The sequence below is a fragment of the Podarcis filfolensis genome (genome assembly GCF_964270895.1).
Source record: "Podarcis filfolensis genome assembly, chromosome: 2".
In the NCBI taxonomy this organism is placed as follows: Eukaryota; Metazoa; Chordata; class Lepidosauria; order Squamata; family Lacertidae; genus Podarcis; species Podarcis filfolensis.
Genome location: NC_139605.1, coordinates 19,133,409 through 19,154,569, shown reverse-complemented (window position 1 = coordinate 19,154,569; position 21,161 = coordinate 19,133,409). Strand labels below are relative to the sequence as shown.

The 21,161-nt window shown below is 47.4% G+C and overlaps 1 protein-coding gene across 4 annotated transcripts in view; it reads right to left on the bottom strand.

Annotated features, from left to right (window-relative positions):
• The window catches only part of PLXNB1 (plexin B1), a 145,434-nt gene that overhangs the window by 82,516 nt on the left and 41,757 nt on the right, over positions 1–21,161 (bottom strand). For all 4 annotated transcript variants that reach the window (XR_014544855.1, XM_083600282.1, XM_083600281.1 and 1 more), the window contains one exon: positions 1,854–2,982. Coding sequence is in view for 3 of the 4 variants with exons in the window: in XM_083600282.1 (XP_083456408.1) it covers positions 1,854–2,981 (1,128 nt within the window). In the remaining variant the exon portion in view is untranslated. The remainder of the gene's footprint in view (positions 1–1,853; positions 2,983–21,161) is intronic.

The window sequence follows — 21,161 nt, the reverse complement described above, 5'->3', positions numbered from 1 at the left end:
TCGGAAAACCCTTTCGTCTTGCGGGTTTTTCGTTTAGCGAGGCATTCGTCTTGCGGGGCACCACTGTATAAAGCTGTGTAGAAATGAAAATATCCACCAACAACAACTGGGGAGGGGGGGGTGGATGGCACTTAGACATTCCATTGTGGCGACCGTAATATAGGTTTAAGGTGACTAGGTTTAAGGCTGACCACAATAATTGCAAGCAAGAAGAGCTGTTCAGCTATGGGCGATTAAATCTGCCTCCCTGACCACTCCTTCTCCGACGTCTCCATCTTTTTTCTAAGAGGAAAACAGTACAAACATATATTCGAAAGACTTGCCCCGGAGTTATTATTTCTGAATTATAAATCATCGTTTATAGAACTCTAAACAACCAGGTGTAATTTGAAATTCAATGCCGGAATACAAAAGACAACAGCTCCTGCAGAGATTTTGATTCCTGCAGTGCTCATTATATAACGCACTTAATTGTTATATGCATTTCAAGTATTACTACTTTTATACTTCATCATATTTCTCCGAGATGCAAAGAGGTGTTGAAGTGAGGCTAATATCTACCTGAGTCAACTGAAAACATTAATCGGCAACCTTTCCTCCGTACGTGGCCGATGATTTAACAATTTTTTACTTTCTTGGAAAGTGGTCGATGGCAGGGGTGGGCAGACTTCAGGCTCGCGAGATCGACTTAGGGTTTTGGTTTTTGTTTTTACTAGAACCCCATGATCCATCAAACAGAGGCTGGTGCAAAAAAAAAAGGACACACGCAGAAGAATCAAAGGCTGTGGAGCCCAGGAATTTCTACTGAGTTCCATGACTGAACACAGCTCATAGGGTTGTTGTAGCCAACGGTAGAGTAGGTCCACTGAAGTTGACAGGCATTACTAACTTTGGTTTCATTAACTTCAATGGGTCTACTCTTGAGTAGAACCCACTTGGCTACAACCCATAGGGTGAGCCCCACATCAGCAGAAGCTCTGCGCAAGAACTTCCACCTGCACAATGGAGTTTCCTGCCTGTGCTTGAGAACCCCCAGAACAGCATGCAGGGGGAAGGAGATGGGGGAATCATTCCATCAGAACTGCCTATCCCGACAAAACCATCAGCCTAGCACCATGTTGAATGCCTCCTGTACTTTTTCCACAAACAGGTCCATTCCTAGTACATACCCACCCACCACCACCCACAGAGGGAATTTCACTGGGGTAAGGAAAGGTGTGTTGTTGTTTTTTAACAATTGAGATTCAGAAACTTGTGCTGAAATAGTTCAAATTGTGCAGAAATCAACCAGGAAAGGCACCCACCCATCTTCTACCTATGTATCTCTGATCTGTGGAACTCGCAAAGGTGAGTTCCTTCTGCCTATAGGTAAAAAAAAAAAAAAGGAAAGTACCCCTGGACGATTAAGTCCAGTTAAAGGTGACTATGGGGTTGCGGCGCTCATCTCTCTTTCTGGCGTTTGTCCACAGACAGCTTTCTGCATCATCTGGCCAGCATGACTAAACCACTTCTGGCACAACAGAACACCATGATGGAAGCCAGAGCGCACGGAAACACCGTTTACCTTCCCGCCATAGCGGTATCTATTTATCTACTCGCACTGGCATGCTTTCAAACTGCTAGGTTGGCAGAAGCTGGGACAGAGCGACGGGAGCTCACCCCGTCGCGGGGATTCGAACCGCCAACCTTCCGAATTGGCAAGCCCAAGAGGCTCAGTGGTTTAGACCACAGCGCCACCCGCGTCCCTTTACCTCCTGCCTATAAACCATTCTGGCACAATGAACGCCATCTTGCCCCCTTCAAGCTGTGGGTTCCCACAAGCACATCGCAGGACACACACACACCCCACTTACCGCCGACAGCTGGACACAGTTGGAGCTGACGTCGTACTCTATATAAGCCACCTCGACACCTTCTTCTGATTTCCCGTCCTTGGTGTAGCAAAGGTCCCTGGTCCGCGTGGCGAGGCGGTCCACCTCGTCCATCGTATAAATGCAGAGCGCGGATTCCTCGCTCAGCTTCCCAGAAGAAGCCTGCCAGGCGGAGAAGGCGACAAAAAGCACGTCTCCACGGGCTGCGCCGCCAACACCGCCTTCTCCGCCCGGCTGGGAGACATAGGCGGCCTGGAGGTGGGTGTACGTCTTCCCTTTACTCCGGCAGAGCAAGGGCAGCTCCACGTAGGAGTAATAGTGCGCGTCGTCCAGGCAGATGCGGGAAATGTAGGTGCGGTACTCGCGGGAGTGCGACTTGAGGTCCCGCCGGTAGAACAGGAAGTAGACGCTGGAGCCGTGCGTGAACGACTTGACGAAGTGGTGGTTGTATTCCGAGAGGCGGCCCACGGCCAGCTTGGCCGTTTCCTCGTAGGAGAAGATGGAGTGCGGGTCTTGCCCAGGGTGGGTCCCGAGATTGCGAGTGGTAATGGGGGGGATGCTGCCCCCGACCCCCCGGCTGGTGTAGCCCCGGCCCACGAAGAGCAGCGGCATGTTGTCTTTGGCGTATCCGATCAGCCCCACGGTGGAGATGTTGGGGTCGTTGGCTGCCACGTACTGGGTGTCCCCCGGCGTCTGGGGCTGGAAGAGGACGCGGTCGATGAAACCGAGTCTCCTCTTCTCGCAGATGCCCTGCCACATGCTGCCGCAAACGATGAGCTCCTCCTTGGGCGAGTTGACCAGCAAGAGCTTGTTGTAGTTGTCCGTCTCCTGCGCTTGGGGGCATTCCTGCCTGGTGACGGGCGGCAGGCAATCCTTGCTGTCCAATGAGGGACCGGTAGAGACGGCTTCCTCCAGCGCCAGGCCCGACGTCAGCTGGAAGAGGAAGTTTGTAGCCCCCAGGTAGAGAGTCCCCGAGTTGGGATCCATGATCAGATGGAGGAATTTGGTGGCGTTGTGCGAAAAGGTGGCATACTGGAGTCCCGGCGGAATTACTGCACCCAGGAAACACAGAGCAGGAAGAAGGAGTGCCCCCAGAGGCATCATACTCATTCTACAAGAGAGACAAGGTTGAGGGGGAGACACAGAGAAAGTGTGGTTAATTCATCTCAAAAAGACTAGCCGTTATCAACTCTTTCCTTTACTCTTCATTATAAAGAAATTTCACATAGTATAAAGAGGTTATAGAACTGGGAAGGTCTCACATATATCTAAATTATATTCTGCATTCTTGTAAGCAAACAAAGGAGATCAGGAAATTTCTGTATATGACTATCTGCCATCTCCTAATAAAGGTAGGCGGATTGGGGAAACGGGTGATCGTGTAATCTGTCTTGAGATCCTTAGAGGAAAGGCAGGATATGGATGTAATCAATAAAAGCTCTCATGTGGCCTTATTCAGTCAGTTTTGCCATTAAAACTAAACTCCATGTTCCCAAAACCCTTTTTTTTTCAATGCTGGAGGATTATGACCATACGGTTCCAACACAATTGCCATTTTTTTGCTGCAGTTATTTAAATTCCAAAAAAATATCATCATGTTCGTAATCGAACCACGTCCGCAGATATCTGAGCAACATAATCAACAGATTAAGTGGGAGAGAATAATTGTCAAACCAAATCAGTCCTATTTCCCCCCACAAAAGCCAAGATCAGCTTAGTTCTTCCAGTGATTCCCAACTCTTCATCTATGCATGTCCAGTATTAAACCAGCACTGAGTCTTAGAAACAAGAGCTGAAACAAATTTGTATGTTATTAACCTCGTTAGCATATCTTCCGCTGAAATTAGAGTTGGTGGGCAAATGTCACTTTCCCCGCAAAAGCTTTGTGCAAAAGAAAATCCTCATCCTACATCAAGGGAATCCAAATTCTTCATTTAAAAAAGCTGAATAATGCAAGTTGCATGTATTTGCATAATTCTCCATTTGCTTCGGCTGGCAATGTAGAAGGGAAAGGAGCTCCTCGTATCTGAAACATTGGAATGATCTGATAATTCCCTCGCCAGTTTAAAAAATTGTATTACATGTTGCCTACACCTTTTCATAAGGACATAAAAAAGCCCTGCTGTATCAAATTAAAAGTTCATCTAATTTAGAATCCTGCTTCTCATAGCAGCCAACTGGCAGGTGGGTTGCAGTCATGTGCTGGGAGGGGCAAGGTAGCAGGAAGGTTGGTGTGGTGCAAACGGTCCCCTGCTGGTGCATTTGCACTGTGCTGACCTCCTTGCCCAGCCTGCTACTGGAAAACAGCAGCAACCCACCTGCCAGGAAGTTAGCACACTGACGTCATCCAGCAAACTGCTTCTGTTCATAGGAAGCCCCCCTGTGAACACAGAGCCCCCAAGGTCTGACTGAAGCCTTCCAGGACTTTCTCTGATTGTTGGGATAGCTCAGATGGTAGAGCATGAGACTTTTAATCTCAGGGTTGTGGGTTCAAAAGATTCCTGCATTGAAGGAGGTTGGATTAGAAGGTGTCCAAACTTTTTTCAAAGAGGGCCAGATTTGATGAAAGATTTTTGGCTGTGAGGGCCGACCAAAGTTGTTAACCTTTTTTTTAGGATTTAATTTGTTGAGCTTTTTTATGATTTTACCACCAGGAAATAAATTGCCACAGGGGCCGGATTAAACCAACCGGTTAGCCACATTAGGCCCCTGAAATGGGTTTTGGACATGCCTGGATTAGATCATGGGTAGGCAAACTAAGGCCAGGAGCCGGATCTGGCTGGATCTCACCTTCTAAATCTGGCCCCCGGCGATCCAGGAATCAGTGTGTTTTTACATGAGTAGAACACGTCCTTTTATTTAAAATGCATCTCTGGGTTATTTGTGGGGCATAGGAATTCGTTCATTATTTTTTTTCAAAATATAGTCCGCACCCCCCCCCCCAAGGCCTGAGGGACAGTGGGCCGGCCCCCTGCTGAAAAAGTTTGCTCACCCCTGGATTAGATGACTGCCCTTGGGAACTGTCCTCAGCCCACACCCCTCACTGGTGCTGATTTGTGCCCCAGGGATTCTGGTCTGGCTGGAAGAATGCACCCTTGAATTCTTATGAATGGCCCTTGTTTACCTGACTACAGGTTAGAGTGGGTGGAGGAGCAGGTGTGTAGAAAATAGCCTACTCTACAAAAGCTAAAATTTACATTTGTTCCTCTGCCTAGTTTTGCCCCTAGCCCTGCCCACCTCTGCAAAGTGGCTGTTGGAAGGTTGTCCAGAAGAAAATGTGACCTGCGGACTGAAAAATATTCCCCCCCACCCCTGGCTTAGCCCAGTACAGTGGTACCTCAGTTTTCGAGCGTCTCGGAAGCCGAAAGTTTCGGTTTCCGAACGCCAAAAACCCAGAAGTAGTTGCTTCCGTTTTCAAACGTGCCTTGGAATTTGAACGGCTTCCGCTGCGTGTCTTTCAATTTTTTCAACTGAACTTGTAGCCAGCCCTTCGCGTCTTGGTTTTTGAACGTTTCAGAAGTCAAACGGTCTTCTGGAACGGATTATGTTTGAGAACCAAGGTACCACTGTATTACCTCCTCTGATTGGTTGTGGTTCTCCAAAGTTTCATCCAGCTCTGCTACCCAATATCTATTACAATGAAGATACTGGGGACTGAAGATGAGATCTCAAGCAGGCAAGCAGCGTGGTCTACTATGTAATATGAGGCCGCCCCTATCCCCCACACTGTGGAAATACATTCACAATGTTTATGATGGACATAGTTATCCTCCTTCAGTACTGAGATTAAAGGAAGCTGGTTCTATGGTGCTTGGAGCAGGGCTTCCTTGCCCAGCACTGATCAGCTGGCAACTGGGTTGCACAATGTACACAGTGTGAACTCACCAATAGTTGTGGGCCTAGAGTCTTAGAATTGTAGAAAGTTGGAAGGGACCATAGGGGTCATTTAGTTGCTCAACCCCCTTCTCCAGAGCAGTTTCACAAAAAAAGGGTGCTGTTGTTTTTTAAGGTGTTTAAAGCAAGCAGGCAAAGGCAAACTCGGCCCTCCAGACGTTTTGGGACTACAACTCCCATCATCCCTGACCACTGGTCCTGTTAGCTAGTGTTGTAAACAAAAATTGCCCTTTTCCCTTATGGGGTATCCAAGAGCCCATATAGAGTCCTTACATACGTTCCCTATTGGTAGGAGAAAATAACAGAGGCCAACCAGAGAATATTGAGAAGAAAAGCAGCTAGTAAGCTTGATCTTTATTGATCTGTTGCAACAGGGTGCTCCCCTCACATGCAGGAAAAGAGGAGGACCCAGAAAAATGGTGTGCAAAGCCTTATAAAGACTTTTGAAATTCCCATCCTGTAGATCAAGACCACCCCCAGAAACATCATACATACATCACAGAAGGGGTGTAACCTAAGACCACCCCTCAGATACATCCCACCTACATCACAGAAATTTTAATACTGTTTTTCTCCTGTTGTTGTTTATCTCCTGTCTAGCAGGTTACTTGATTGGATTTCCTGGGTAGTCGGGCCAGTCTTTTGTAATGATAAATACTTAGCTCCTGGGCCAGGTCACAGGCTCACACCCTATTCAAACACCCTTAAGACAGGATTTGTGAAGGAAAAGACATTGGGGAGGCTTTTCCAGTTTGACCTTGCAGAGAAAAGATTTGGTCAGTTTAGGAATCAAAATGGTTCCAGGTTGGCCTTCCTGTGCTGATCTATGTATGTGCTTGGTTGGTACACTTATGAACATTACCATATATCTAAGACCATAAAATTCCTATTACAATATGGATGATGGGAGTTGTAGTCCCAAAACATCTGGAGGGCCGAGTTTGCCTATGCCTGAATTAAAGGATAAATGCACGAGTGTTCGTGTTGCAGCTGATGCTTTTTCAGAAGCACAATTCCTCTGTAAAAACGTGAACTGCTCCAGGAAGAAAGGCTCACAGCCAGCAGCCCCTTAGTACTGTAGACAGCCAGCCATCGGCCAATCAGCATTGCAAACAGCCAACTCCCCAGTAAAATAAAAATCAAAATTTGCAGAACCAGTGAAAAATGGGAGGGCACCAGATTCATCTCATCAGAAAAATAAACTGCATGGCAACAGCTGTTTACAGATGCATCTACTAGGTACATACCCCAAGGGTGCTGAAAGGGTGTTTACAACCTGGAAGTGGATTCCATAGGGCTAGAGAAGAATTATCACTTATAATCAGGGCCTTATGTTACGTGTCAAAATCACGGATCATCTCTAAGCAAGGTGCAGCAGCAGAGCCAAGAAGTGCAAATACAATGGAAGAAGCAGTTGTAACAACGAGCAGGAGATGATTCCCAGAAAAAGAGGGAAGTTTGTGGGTGCTAGTCGTCCAACTCTGCAAAATCAAAAAAACCAGAGCCCAGCAAACAGCGCTAGGCAGTTGGAGGGGTGCAAAACCAGCCGGGTCTTATTGACAAAACCACAGATCCTCCCAGTTCTTAATCTGTTGTTATGGAGACTGCCCATGAAGGCGTGAAAGGTCAAAGTTGCCTTGGTGGTGAGAGCAGAGCCCCAGGCGATACTTTCCCCGGTGAAATCCCAACGGCTGGGAGTGCTCTTTGCACCACCACACTCCAATTCCCTGGCAGGACAAGCGTTATCGAAGTGTGACTGGCCACGACTTTCAGGGCCTGCTGGAGGGAAGGAACAGGCTGTCCTCTGGGCCAAAGTCTCCCTTTGTTGCTGCTGCTGCTGCTACTACTGCTGTTTTGCTTGACCTTGTGGAAGGGGAGAAAAGTTAAAGCTTCCAACCCGGAAGCTTTTCAACGCAGTTTCTTGACAGTGGTTGAAAACGGGGCGGGGGGAAATTATTGACAGGGATGTTACTACTCAACTCTTCTGAGATCTCTGCCAATATCACTTCGAAATCAGTGTCGCTTTTGTTTTGATTTAATTCCCCAGCGATGGGACGAGAATCTTAAGCATCCTAAAAATCATTCCGGGGCAGCTGTTTTGCCCCTTCTCCGTGTCCCCTGTATCGGATCAGACGAAGAAGCAAAACGTTCAAAATGCAATATGTCATGGACGCTTTAGCTGAGATTCCTGCATTGCAGGGGGTTGAATTAAATGACCCTTGGTATCCCTTCCAATTCTATATTGCGAAATAGCAGTAAGTGACCTGTTAGGCTGCCATTTCTGCTGTCTAAAAACTGCCACAGCAATGGCGAAAGCAACAAGAGCTGCTGGGGCTCTATTTAGTGGAAGAGTTCATCTGCAGTTTGAGCAGAAGCCCAAAGGGCTGTCCTTCAGACACAGTTTTCTCAAAGTCTCCGTGTTGTCACAGAACCAGTTCCACCGTCCTTTTGATCCTGGCCAGTGGGGAGACAGGATCCTGCACACCATATGACGTTAGTTCAGTCTGATAATGCCATTCACAGATTCTTAAAAGAGAGTTTAGGAATTCTATGCCAAACGGGCCAAAACTCTGGAAGATGGGTCTGGAGAGCAGATCGTCCTTCTCTGGGATGTAAAGCCTGTTGCATGTTATCCCCGTGGTACCTTTCTGCCCATGTCTCTCAGATTTCCTTGTGGGTTGACGGTCCCCTGTCCAGCGTTTGCTCTACCTGGAACACAGGGGTCCGTACACATACAGGCGCCCGTGTGCGTAACCTTCGTGCCAGGGCAATTGAGCACAATGGCTCTTGTGATTATAACAGCCAGCATTTTGTTAAGCTCCAAAGTCCAGCTCTCCATGCTTATTTTAGGTAAGTAAGCAAGACGGCCGGGACACTCGCGCTCACTGATGCTACTTTGGCACGCTGCCCTCGGAGCTCACATACGCCGATTCACATCACACCAGCTCTGGCTGCTGTTTAGGTGGCACAGACAGAGGGGCTTTTGTTCCTGGGGGATAATGGGCACTCAGAATTCCCTCCGTCCTCCCCCCACAAAGCCGAAGCCGCCGGAGACACTCGCTGCTCTTGCATTCCCAAGCAACTCTGCATTGGGCTGCAGAGATCATCCCTTCCCACTCTCCTCTCCCTTTTTCAGGCTTCTAAGGGATGGGAAAGAGAGCGGGACCGAGGTGCATTGAGTATAACCATGTCTTTTGTGGGGCTTGGGGCAAGGGCTACGGACCCCCTCACACACCTGCCCTCCAAGTCACTACAGGGCAGGGAATAAATGATGTCCACACAAAGACACAAACTATCAGAAGTTTTTTTGTGAACCTAGAAGAGAGTGAATAAAATTGGGCACATGTAAGAGGCATTAATAGGGTTAACTTAAGAATGTTAAGCCCTGCTGGATCAAGCCCATGTGGAGTCCGACAGCATCCTGCTTCCCACAGCAGCAGCCAATCAGACGCCCCTGGGAAGCCCTCTGGAAAGGCTATTGGCCGCAACGGCTATGGTCTGCCTCCAAGGTCAGAGCTTCGGAATACCAGGCAGAGTCTTCATGCACCCAGGTCCTGGCTTGTGGGTTTCAGACAGGTCAGCCTTTGAAAGAACAGGATGCTGGACTAGATGGGCCGCTGGCCTGATTCTTATGTCCTATGGGGAAGCCTGAAGCACAGCATGGTGGCAATTGTCCCCTTTCTGCTGTTCCTCACCAACCAAATTCAGAAGTATACTGCTTCTGAGTATGGCAGTTTCATGTAGCTGCCATGACTAAAAAGCTGTTGGATAGACCCACCCTTATTCAGAAGTGTGTCTGGAAGCCATACTGAATTCCTGCCCATCTGCTACAATGGTTATAGCCGTCAATGAAGGCTTAAAAGTATCACAACACGACCTGAAAGCCAAGACTGGCAAAAAAAATCTTGCTGTAACACCTGAAGCCTGGTTCTGGTCATTTGAGGCCATTTTTTAATGTGACTGGGATCAGTTAACGCCCCCCCACCCCCATTTCAGTCTCTTAACATCCATACATGTTCACGGATGTTAATCTCAAATGGATGTGATCCAGGCGAGACTCGACAACATCTAGAGCAAAAGCAGACACGGCTGACTCAATTTCCTTCCTTCTTAGGAAAAACTACCCTCTAAACCAGGTGTGGGGAGCCTGGTGTGATAATCCAATCTGGATGTTAGCAGAGCATGGAGTACAGTGCATGTATCATGTCTGAAGAGTAGCCTATGTGCATTGATCTTATCACTTATAGGCCCCCATTTGTTCAGAGACAAGAGAACAATTATCCAGATTGCACCTACACATGTGTGCCCCTGTTGGAGCATAGGATACAGTGAGTGTCTGGTAGGCGCATGGGTAGAAGCACTAGGAGGAGGCAGTGATAGACAGGCTAGTGCAATCCCAGCTCTGCTTCATACATGGGAACTTACATACCTGCAGAAGACTAGAGCGGCCTTTGAATGGTGCAAGACAGCCGTTCAACACCTTGAGATGGGGTCAGGAATCCTTTTGGCACAGTGGGTCAGATTCTTATCTCCTGCTCACTGGTCAAGTTTGACCTAAGGTGTCTGACAGGTGAGTGGGACCCCACCTACCTGTCAAAATAAACCTGCATTGAGGGGTCTGCTTTGCCAGTACCTTTCTTGCAGGGAACATGCTGGCATCGGCAAAGAATTTAGGGTGACATGGGAGATTTTCCCCGCACAGGATGCTGAGCCAAGGGAGGCAAAAAAAGGAGGAAATTGGTAATTGAAAAGATCCATTTGGGGTCGCTCAATTCTGGCGCAATATTATGGAAGATTACCAAAATCTGCCCCTGACGACGTAGCATCATCCAGCTGGACTGAACACTCCGCTCATCACCTGTTCAGCAGGTGTGGATAAATCCTGCTGCTTTGGAAGGCACAGCCAGTGCAGAACTGAACCCCACCTGTCAGCCGACATCACCTGCCAATCACAGCAGCTGATTGACAGGGTGGGCATAGTTTGGGGGAATAGCCTTGTGGGCCACATGGGACTCCCTGGAGGGCCAGGAGTGGCCACCCACCCACCTTTCCCTGACTCCCCACCCTGCCTTCAAATGTCATATAGACTGGGATTATAATCCGAGGATTAACAATCCTGGGGTAACAAATCCGGTTCTGCCTCCAGACAGAGGCAGTAATGTTTCTGAACACCAGTTGCTGGAAACCACAGGAGCTCTTGCGCCCAGGTCCTGCTTTTGGGCCTCTACTGGGCACCTAGTTGGCCACAGTGAGAACAGGGTGTGCCGGGCAACTGGCCTGATCCAGCTGCCTCTTCCAATGTTAAGTTGACTGTACAAACGGAGGGGGAAATTACCCGTTACATGAAATGCTTAAAATGGAACCCTGCTGTTGTTTTAATGAAAAGCAGTCACTCCCCGTGCCAGGATTCCAGCTGCATAATTGCCCTTTTAAAACACACACATCTGGAACCTGGGTAGAGGAACAGATTGGGGGTGATTTTTACTTTTAAGATGGCTACCAGGCACTCTTCCCAGCGCCTCCCCAGCAAAACACAGAGCACTCCTTCACTCAAAATAGCAACCTCTGGAGTGACTACTTTTCATTTGAGAAAAATACCTGCCTGGGTTTTGTTATGTACATTTGTGCATAAAGTGCAGAAACTAAAATTAAAATCTGTGTGTGTGTGTGTGTGTGTGTGTGTGTGTGTATACACAGTGGTACCTCAGGTTACATACGCTTCAGGTTACAGACTCCGTTAACCCAGAAATAGTGCTTCAGGTTAAGAACTTTGCTTCAGGATGAGAACAGAAATTGTGCTTTGGCGGCGCAGCAGGAGGAGGAGGCCCCAGTAGCTAAAGTGGTGCTTCAGGTTAAGAACAGTTTCAGGTTAAGAACGGACCTCCGGAACAAATTAAGTACTTAACATGAGGTACCACTGTATACACACACACACACACACACACACACACACCCCAGCTCTGGACAAAAGTTTGACATCTGTACCTGAGGTTTCGAAGGTAATTTACAATCTAAACATTCAGTTTAGATTCATCTTCAAAAGTCTTGCTAACAAATTTTAAAGGCAGTAATGGCAAGCACAGCTTCCCCAACCCATTTTTTTATTAATTACACTCTGTTTTTCTAAAACCCTTGATTCCACCAGCACCCACAAACGTGGATCACAATATTACAATATGGTTAATTATTAGCAATTATTTCAAAGTAGCATTAAACAAGCCCAGGCACATGGGGAGTGGGAGCAGCGTGCCATACCTTTAAAAAAAAGCAATTGCCTTTTATAATTTCGCAGCAGTTAGGGATGCCCGTGAAGGCTGAAAAGAACCACTTTGCAAATGTTTACACAACCAACAGAAGACAAAAGGGAAATAAAAGCTACCACCAGCGTTTGGCAGAATGGAAGAAGATCCTTAAATGTTTTGCTTTGGCAGAGGGCAAAACAGAACAAAATCGAAGGAATGACATGTGGTGCCAAGGGTTGCCAAGAAGGAAATACAAGATGAGAAGACAAACAGACAAAGACCAGGAAGGAAAATGGAGAAAAGAGGATTGGGAGGGGGGGGTCATACAGCCCCAAAGGTCAGAAACGCCAGCGCTCATTCCCACAGGAAGCTGAATTTTTTTCCATGAGCTCTGCAGAATCTATCACAGCAAAAGACACTGGACAAAAAGACAATAGCTGCGCTTAAAGTGAATGAGACCATCTGATGGGTCTAAAAAACAGCGGATCATGTGGAAATACCGTATTTTTTGCTCTGTAAGACTCACTTTTTCCCTCCTAAAAAGTAAGGGGAAATGTGTGTGCGTCTTATGGAGCGAATGCAGGCTGCGCAGCTATCCCAGAAGCCAGAACAGCAAGAGGGATTGCTGCTTTCACTGCGCAGCGATCCCTCTTGTTGTTCTGGCTTCTGAGATTCAGAATATTTTTTTCTTGTTTTCCTCCTCCAAAAACTAGGTGCGCCTTGTGGTCTGGTGCGTCTTACAGAGCGAAAAATACGGTACTTTTTCTAGACCAGACCACTTGATACTTCAGGTGAGGGCGATATGATTTCTGTGCTCTCTGTGTACAGAAAACTAGATCTTAGGAGGAGGTTCCTGGCTTTCACCACAATAGACAAGTTTTGTGTGTGGCTCAAGTATTATTATTGTTTATCTTTACAGGAAAGCATTGCAGCATTTAACTCTCCCATCCACCTGTCATCCGAGATGGTATATAGTCCAGGAACGTGTTACCATGTGCTTTGCTATTTAAAAGGCCTTTAGGTCATCTTTAAGGGGAAATCCCTCCAATAAAACTCCCTTGTTATGTGACACTTACAATGCAGTCCTACATGCAAGAAGGCCCACTCTGTTCAATGGGATTTACTCCCAAGTAAGTGCATACAGTATAGGACTGCAGCTTTAGTGGGTTTAGTGCAACTGCATGGCAGGTGAGCAGAACACAGGCTGACTAACTCAAATGATAATGAAACGTAAGAAATAAGAATCAGTAAAATACAATTGGAAGTTAATATGAACATTTAATGCAATGTTATGTGCTATCTCCTGTCTTCAGCCACAAATCCACAGACCAGCTGCAGACCGCCTGAATGAAGTTCATGGACTCCTGGTGTTCTGCAAACCAGAGTTTGCATACCCCATGGTGCAATGCTTAGTATTTGGATGGAAAACCCATGAAAGGCACATTGTCATCAGCTTTCTGTACGTGGGATCTTCTATATCAGGCAAACTCTGCCCTCCAGATGTTTTGAGACTACAACTCCCATCATTCCTGACCACTGGTCCTGTTAGCTAGGGATGATGGGAGTTGTGGTCCCAAAACATCTGGAGGGCCAAGTTTGCCTGTGCCTGTTCTATATTTTGGTGACCTCTTTTGCTTCATTCATAGACAGTTGCTTCTCCCACTTGCGGCATATTATCTGCACAGCTGGACTGGTCTGGTATTGGGCAAGAACTCAACACTGCAGCTCCTACGACAAACTAAGCCAGGCACGTTGATACGCCTAGACGACACCTTCCCACACCTGCCTTTGGGTGATGTAGCGCCATGTTGTTAACGCTTCACTGCTTACAAGAAGCATCAAGTTCAATTTACAGCCGAGGAGATTAAGATCAGGTATCAGGAAGTACCATAAGAATGCAGGGGGAAGTAGCCGGGAGGCATTTAGCTTGCATTCTCCAGGCACGTCCCACAGATTATTAGGAGCACAATGACAAGCATAAGGGTTTTTCATTTTAAAAGCTAAGCTTGGGGATCTGGGCAGCTTAAAACCACTGATCTTTAGTTGGCAGGTCGGGCTGGCCCTCGACTGGGTCACGATCTGGTCCAAGATGGGTTGCAACAGCAGCACTCGCACCGTACCCTCCAACATTTCTCTGATGAAAACAGGGACATCCTATTCCATAATAACAATTGTGTTATTTATACCCTGCCCCAGCCACTCTGGATCCCTATACAGGGCTGCCTTCCTATGTCTTCTAAAGGTTGCATAGTTACTTATCTCTTAGGCTTGGGGGCCACATAACTCCATACCCATAACTCCATACCCTCCAACATTTATCCAATGAAAATAAGGATGTCCTAAGGAAAAGTGGGACATTCCGGGATCAAATCAGAAACTGGGACTGACCCTAAAAAAATAGGGACAGTTGGAGGGTCTGCTCTCCTCATCTGTGATTCCCAGCACGTGGTATTCAGACATTCTCATTCATGCTTTGCATTTTTGCAGAATGCAAAAATTTCCGACTGCTCCTAAGTGTGGACTGTCTATGAGGCTTCTCTCATGCACTAGAAATTAACATCCGAGGCTGCCTTGTGGCGAGTCAGCCTATAGGCCTGCCTAGCTCTGCAGAGACTACTGGCACCGCTCTTCTTCTACCTGGAAATGCCAACTGTTGAATTCGGTCATTTACCCTCGCTAGATTCAACGTGCTGCCGTCTGCCTTATTGCAGGGCAGATTTGAGGGTAAACCACATTTGGAATGAGTCTGCCCCTGCGGCTTGATGGAGGAAGAAACCGTCTCTCATGCCTTGTTACGCTGACGTTTTTACGGGGATATACGCTCGGTATTTATTACCCCTGCTATGCAAAAATCTCCAAATGAATCCGAACTTCAATGTCTAAAATCCCTGGTAGAGGACAAGGATCCTGGGATCATGTTAAAGGTAAAGGGACCCCTCACCATTAGGTCCAGTCGTGACAGACTCTGGGGTTGCGGCACTCATCTCGCTTTATTGGCCGAGGGAGCTGGCGTACAGCTTCCAGGTCATGTGGCCAGCATGACTAAGCCGCTTCTGGCGAACCAGAGCAGCGCACGGAAACGCCGTTTACCTTCCCACCGAAGCAGTACCTATTTATCTACTTGCACTTTGACGTGCTTTTCAACTGCTAGGTTGGCAGGAGCTGGGACCGAGCAACGGGAGCTCACCCCGTCACAGGGATTCGAACTGCCGACCTTCTGATCGGCAAGTCCTAGGCTCTGTGGTTTAACCCACAGCGCCACCCGCGTCCCTTGAGATCATGTTAAGGGTAGCCAAATTCTGTGCAATTGCCATAAAACTTAGGGAACAAGCAGTGGCGTAGCGTGGGGGGTGCAGGGGGTCCGGCTGCACCGGGCGCAACATCTGGGGGTTAGGGTTAGGGGGCGCAAATCCACGGGTTAGGGGGTGCAAATTACTTGCCTTGCCCCGGGTGCTGACAACCCACGCTACGCCACTGGGAACAAGCTGTGCTATCATAATGATTACGGTTTTAAATGGTAATTTTAGGTTATATGCTAGTGACTAAGTTTTAGGGACGCGGGTGGCGCTGTGGGTAAAACCTCAGCGCCTAGGACTTGCCGATCGCATGGTCGGAGGTTCGAATCCCCGCGGCGGGGTGAGCTCCCGTCTTTCGGTCCCAGCTCCTGCCCACCTAGCAGTTCGAAAGCACCCCTAAGTGCAAGTAGATAAATAGGTACCGCTTTATAGCGGGAAGGTAAACGGCGTTTCCGTGTGCTGCTCTGGTGCCGGTTCGCCGGAGCAGCTTCGTCACGCTGGCCACGTGACCCGGAAGTGTCTGCGGACAGCGCTGGCTCCCGGCCTCTAGAGTGAGATGAGCGCACAACCCTAGAGTCTGTCAAGACTGGCCCGTATGGGCAGGGGTACCTTTACCTTTAAGTTTTAATTTATATTTTTTTAACTGTTGCTATATCTGTATTGTCCCTGTTATACCTAATTGCAAATTCAAATGCATCCCTATCATGTTTTTTATGACTTCCAACTGTTGAATCGGGAGGTTATGCTTGCAAAACACACAGTCTACCTTGTCCCAGCCAGCCTTCTACTGGGATCCCTAGCTTGCCCTCTCCCTACAATGTCTCCCCATGAGCCTCAAGCCCAAGAAGTCAACTTCTTCTCCACCCACAGTCTACTAGGCTCTTTTCTATGGGGGCCAGGAAGCAGCATCCCATCACCCTGCATGGCTGTGTAAAAAGTGGTCGTCTCTAAGGCTGCCATTCTGCTTGTGCAACAGAATTTCCCTCTCCTCTTCCCTCCAGCAGCATCACACAGAGGTTTGGGGACCACCACCCCCTGGAGCAGAATTTGGGGTTGCACAGGGAGAAGAAGAGGCACTCCCGCTGCACAAGCGCAACATCGCTCATGCAGCTATAAACCCTAGTAAACGAAGCAAAGAAATAAATTGCGTCATTTGAACAGATCAGAAAATCCAGCTTTTCTTGGCAAACCTTTTAAGCACACTGAGTTGCACATCCTTGGCTAGGACCTCCCTGCTTCCCTCTGCCCCAACTGCTTCTGAAAAATAGGATATACGCGCGCCATTCCTTCCTTCCTGCTTTCTGTAGCAGCAAAAAAACAACAACACAAAAAACCCTGCCTGCTCTGCACTGATGCTCTGCGTAACATCCTAGTCCTGCTTTGAGTAATCCCAGCATCATAATCCTTAGGAGAAGGGAGAAGGATAATTTGCATATGCATCTGCAGATTTTGTTGGAATTGGCTAAAATACGGTATACGAGTACAGCCATGGCACGTCGCTCCCGAGCCTCTCCTCGCCTACCTACTCACAGAGATCCCCTTTTTAGAAAAACACAAATCAGGGTTTTCAGCAGTTTCTCGATTCTCCATCAGGAAGATGTCACAGTACTGTATATATTGTTTAATATACCTCCCCAAGGAAATTTCGCACTCCTCGCTGTTGAAATAACACTCCCAGGTCCAGCGTATTTAATCTGGAGCGCAGCAGAAGGCAATACAGGATTAATTGCTTCTGCAAGAGAAGCCTCCATCTCCTGTTACGTGGGAACTGCGAAGGAAACCTGTGACTTTTTAGGAGTTTTTTGTTTTTTTAATGAAATGCACGCTGATTGGTATTGAACCGCCCTCCTCTGCTGTGGGTATGGTCTTTGAGCTCCTCCAAAGGCAAAAAGTAAGCAAGATCGCACATCTTTGAATTCTCCACCCACCCAGTGGCAAATTTTAATCTCATATCGGCACTCAAGAGATTGATTTCAATCCTCTTTTATTATCCACCTCAATAACAATTCCTTGCTCCCTCCTGGATGCGTCGAGTGATGGAGGATAATGCCTTCTGCTTCCAGGCTAGATTTCACATTATTAGTTAATAATCCCAATGGAGTTTTGTAAACAAAAGCGGGGGTTGCCCAGCCACTAATAAATGCTGCTTTCTCTAGTGTGCAGCCAACAAACCTGTTTCAGGAGAAACCCTAAGCAGAGATTTTTTTAAAGGATTTATAAAACCGTCTCCATTCCTGAGGCTGAAAGTGTTGGAGAGGTTGTGGGTGTGTTTTATCCAGTGCTTCCACAGAGCATGGCATAGCCAAAGGAGACTGAGCCATTCCTAGCCATGGCACGACTTCAGGGCCGGCTCTAACATTAGGCACGGTGAGGCGACTTAGCTGCTTTCACTTAGCTGCTGGCTTTTCAACTACCGTATTTTTTTGCTCTATAAGACTCACTTTTTCCCTCCTAAAAAGTAAGGGAAAATGTGTGTGCGTCTTATGGAGCGAATGCAGGCTGCGCAGCTATCCCAGAAGCCAGAACAACAAGAGGGATCGCTGCTTTCGCTGCGCAGTGATCACTCTTGTTGTTCTGGCTTCTGAGATTCAGAATATATTTTTTTTCTTGTTTTCCTCCTCCAAAAACTAGGTGCGTCTTATGGTCTGGTGCGTCTTATAGAGCGAAAAATGCGGTACCTGCTCTTATTTGTTGTTTTATGATTGTTTTGCATTTCTGCATCTTGCCGTACTGTGCATGTTTACATTAAATAACTAACAGGGACTGCAAATAAAACATTGTCAGGGACAGAAGAAGCACCGCTCTCTTCGCACACTCCCATCCATCTGACGGGCCCCAGCTGCTGCTTGCTCTGCTCCTAATGCCCAAATGTGCAGCCATCTATTTAAATGGCAGATTTCACCCACTTGGAAAACAACTCGTGAGATGAGTAACTATTTCCCATTTATAATCCTGAAAAGCTATTAATAGCAGGCAAATAAAGTGCTTCCTGCCAGTTTGGTGCCTACCCATTATACGTCTGAGAGATGTCAGAGCAGCGAATACCTTTTTAATGCTCAGCGGAGCAAATATTTATTATAATCGCTAATTATAGAAAAGGCAGAAGCAAGCAACAGAGGTATGGCACTGCAGATGCTCCCGTTTGGTTTTAACTAGGAGATAATAAAAGAATCACATAGAGGAAGATTGCAGGGGCGGCTTTATTTTTATTTTTATAAAAAAGAAAGACACTTTTTGGATTTGTATGTCATTTGGATACCATGATCCCCTTTTCAAATATTTGCAGAGATTTTTAACCATCTTAATAACCAGTCCTGAGAAAGACCTCTGTGTGGTTAAATAACCTATTATACACAACGAAAATTACCTGGAGGGGAGAAAAGGTTTTTTACTGCGTCAATACTTGCTCTGCTATGTATATGTGCACGTTTTTACAGGAATTCCAGGCCCACGATTCTATCATGAACTATGAGCTATATATAATTTATCACGAGTGCCATTGATTGTCGGTAAGAGCAGTTTGACAATGGATCCAAATCACCTAGCAGGGTAGTGGGTACATCCTTACTGGAGGGTCTCTCAAGCAGACGCTGGACAGACCTCCCTTGGAGATGCTCTGGCTTTCCTGTATCAAAATGGCCAACAACGATGTGCAACCTCATACCAAGAGGCCAAATATGGGCCCCCGGGGCCTCTCTATCTAGCCCTCTTGACCACCCACCCTACCCACAAAGCCATGCCCCCTCACTGGTCCTGCTCCACTGCCTCCGCCAGTTCTTTTGCCTGCTGAGAAGATGTAGCAGAAAAGGGCCTACGGTTGGTATCCATCTCCCATCCAGCAACAGTCCCGATAACTGTCTCCTAGGTACCAATTTACCTGCACCATCCATCACCAATGCATTTGTGAAACCATCTATAGTGGCATGCTAAATTAGGAGCAGGCTGGGGCTATGGGCCTATGGGGCTGTTCTCCACCTCAGCAGCTTGAGGTGCGGCACGGCAGGAAATGCTCTGTTGAGTAGGCCAAGGCAGAAGGACCAGACTCCTGGAAGATACACCAGGCCTGGCTGATCCAAAAGCTGCTGACATGGCACAGCCCTTCTGTTCCTTTCTGCTCCTCTAGTAGGATTGAGACGATACTGTGGACAGTAGCTCATGAGACTAAGGCCACATACACAACACAATTTAAAGCACTATCATAGCTTCCCCCAAAGAATCATGGGAGCTGTAGTTCGTCATGGGTGCTGAGAGTTGTCCAGACTTCTATTCCCCTCACAGAGCAACCATTCCCATGATGGTTTAACCATCAGTCCCTCTTCCCAGGAACTTCTGTCACTTCTTTCGGCTCCCTCAACAAACTACAGCCCCCAGCATTCTCTGGAGGAAGTCATGACTCTTTTAAAGTCTTGGCCTCAAGTGGTGAAGTCCCTGTGGTTCGAGCTCTGGAAACTCCTCCATCCTAGCTTGACGACAGGATGGGTAAGGGGCAGCTGGGAACTGGGAAGGCAAGTCCTTAACTGTGACCCAAACATGCATGTCATGGGGAAGAAGCATAGCTCAGTGGCAGTGCCACATGCTCTTGTGTTCAGAAGATCCCTGGTTCAATCCAGTTAAAATAGAAAGTAATGGGAAGGACCTCTGCCTGACATGCTGTAGATCTACTGCCAGTCAGAGTAGACCATGGGTAGGCAAACTAAGGCCCGGGGGCCAGATCCGGCCCAATCTAAATCTGGTACATGGACGGTCCGGGAATCAGCGTGTTTTTACATGAGTAGAATGTGTCCTTTTATTTCAAATGCATCTCTGGGCTATTTGTGGGGCCTGCCTGGTGTTTTTACATCAATAGAATGTGTGCTTTTATTTAAAATGCATATCTGGGTTATTTGTGGGGCACAGGAATTTGTTCTTTTTTCCCTCCAAAATATAGTCCGGCCCCCCACAAGGTCTGAGGGACAGTGGACCGGCCCCCTGCTGAAAACGTTTGCTGACCCCTGGAGTCAATACTGGTCTAGATGGACAAAGGTGCAAGATGTCTGTTGTAAGGAATTATCCTATGAAAAAGAGGACTTCTTTTTTCTCCCCACTCTGTCCAGTTTCTCCACTTGCCCAGGTATGGCACTCAAGCTACCACCTGCTTGGTGGTCTCTGAAACAGCCGGTGCTCCTGTATCCCACCCCCCACTCTTGGGATAAGCGCTGAAAATAAACAAAACACAGCGGGATTATGCTCCATGATGTGGGCGACTGGTTCATAGCGAAGCAGCTTCAAGTAAGCTGCTCCCGAGATGTGTGTGTAATTTAGCTATTGTTTAAACAGCTTTCATAACAGACAAAGCCTTAAATTATTTCTCCTCCCCCCCCCCCACCTCCACACACATACACACACACACCTCAGGCTACTCAGAAGCAGCCAAGTTTTTACAAGATACTTTCCAAAAAGAAAAACAGCCAAGCCCCGTTCAGCGGCTAAATATAGAGAAGAGTCTATTTTTTCATTAAGAGTGCGATTCATGACCCAGCGACGCTTAAAGCCCAAACTACGCAAACAGCAGGTCTCAAGGTAGAGAGCTGCTGCTGAACTCTACCTACCAGATGGCGGGGCGGGGGGTAGATCACTTGACAGAGGAAGCCCCTATATTTAAGAAGCAAAATAGCCAGGCCAAAGAAAAAACTATGGTTCACTATGGTGAAGGATTCTAACGCAGACTTCCCCACAACAAACTGTCCTTTCTCTTTAATCAATATGCAGTAGTACCTTGGATCCCGGATGCCTTGCGAGTCTAACGTTTTGGTTCCCAAACACCGCAAACCCGGAAGTGAATGTTCTGTTTTGTGAACTTTTTTGGAACCCGAATGTCC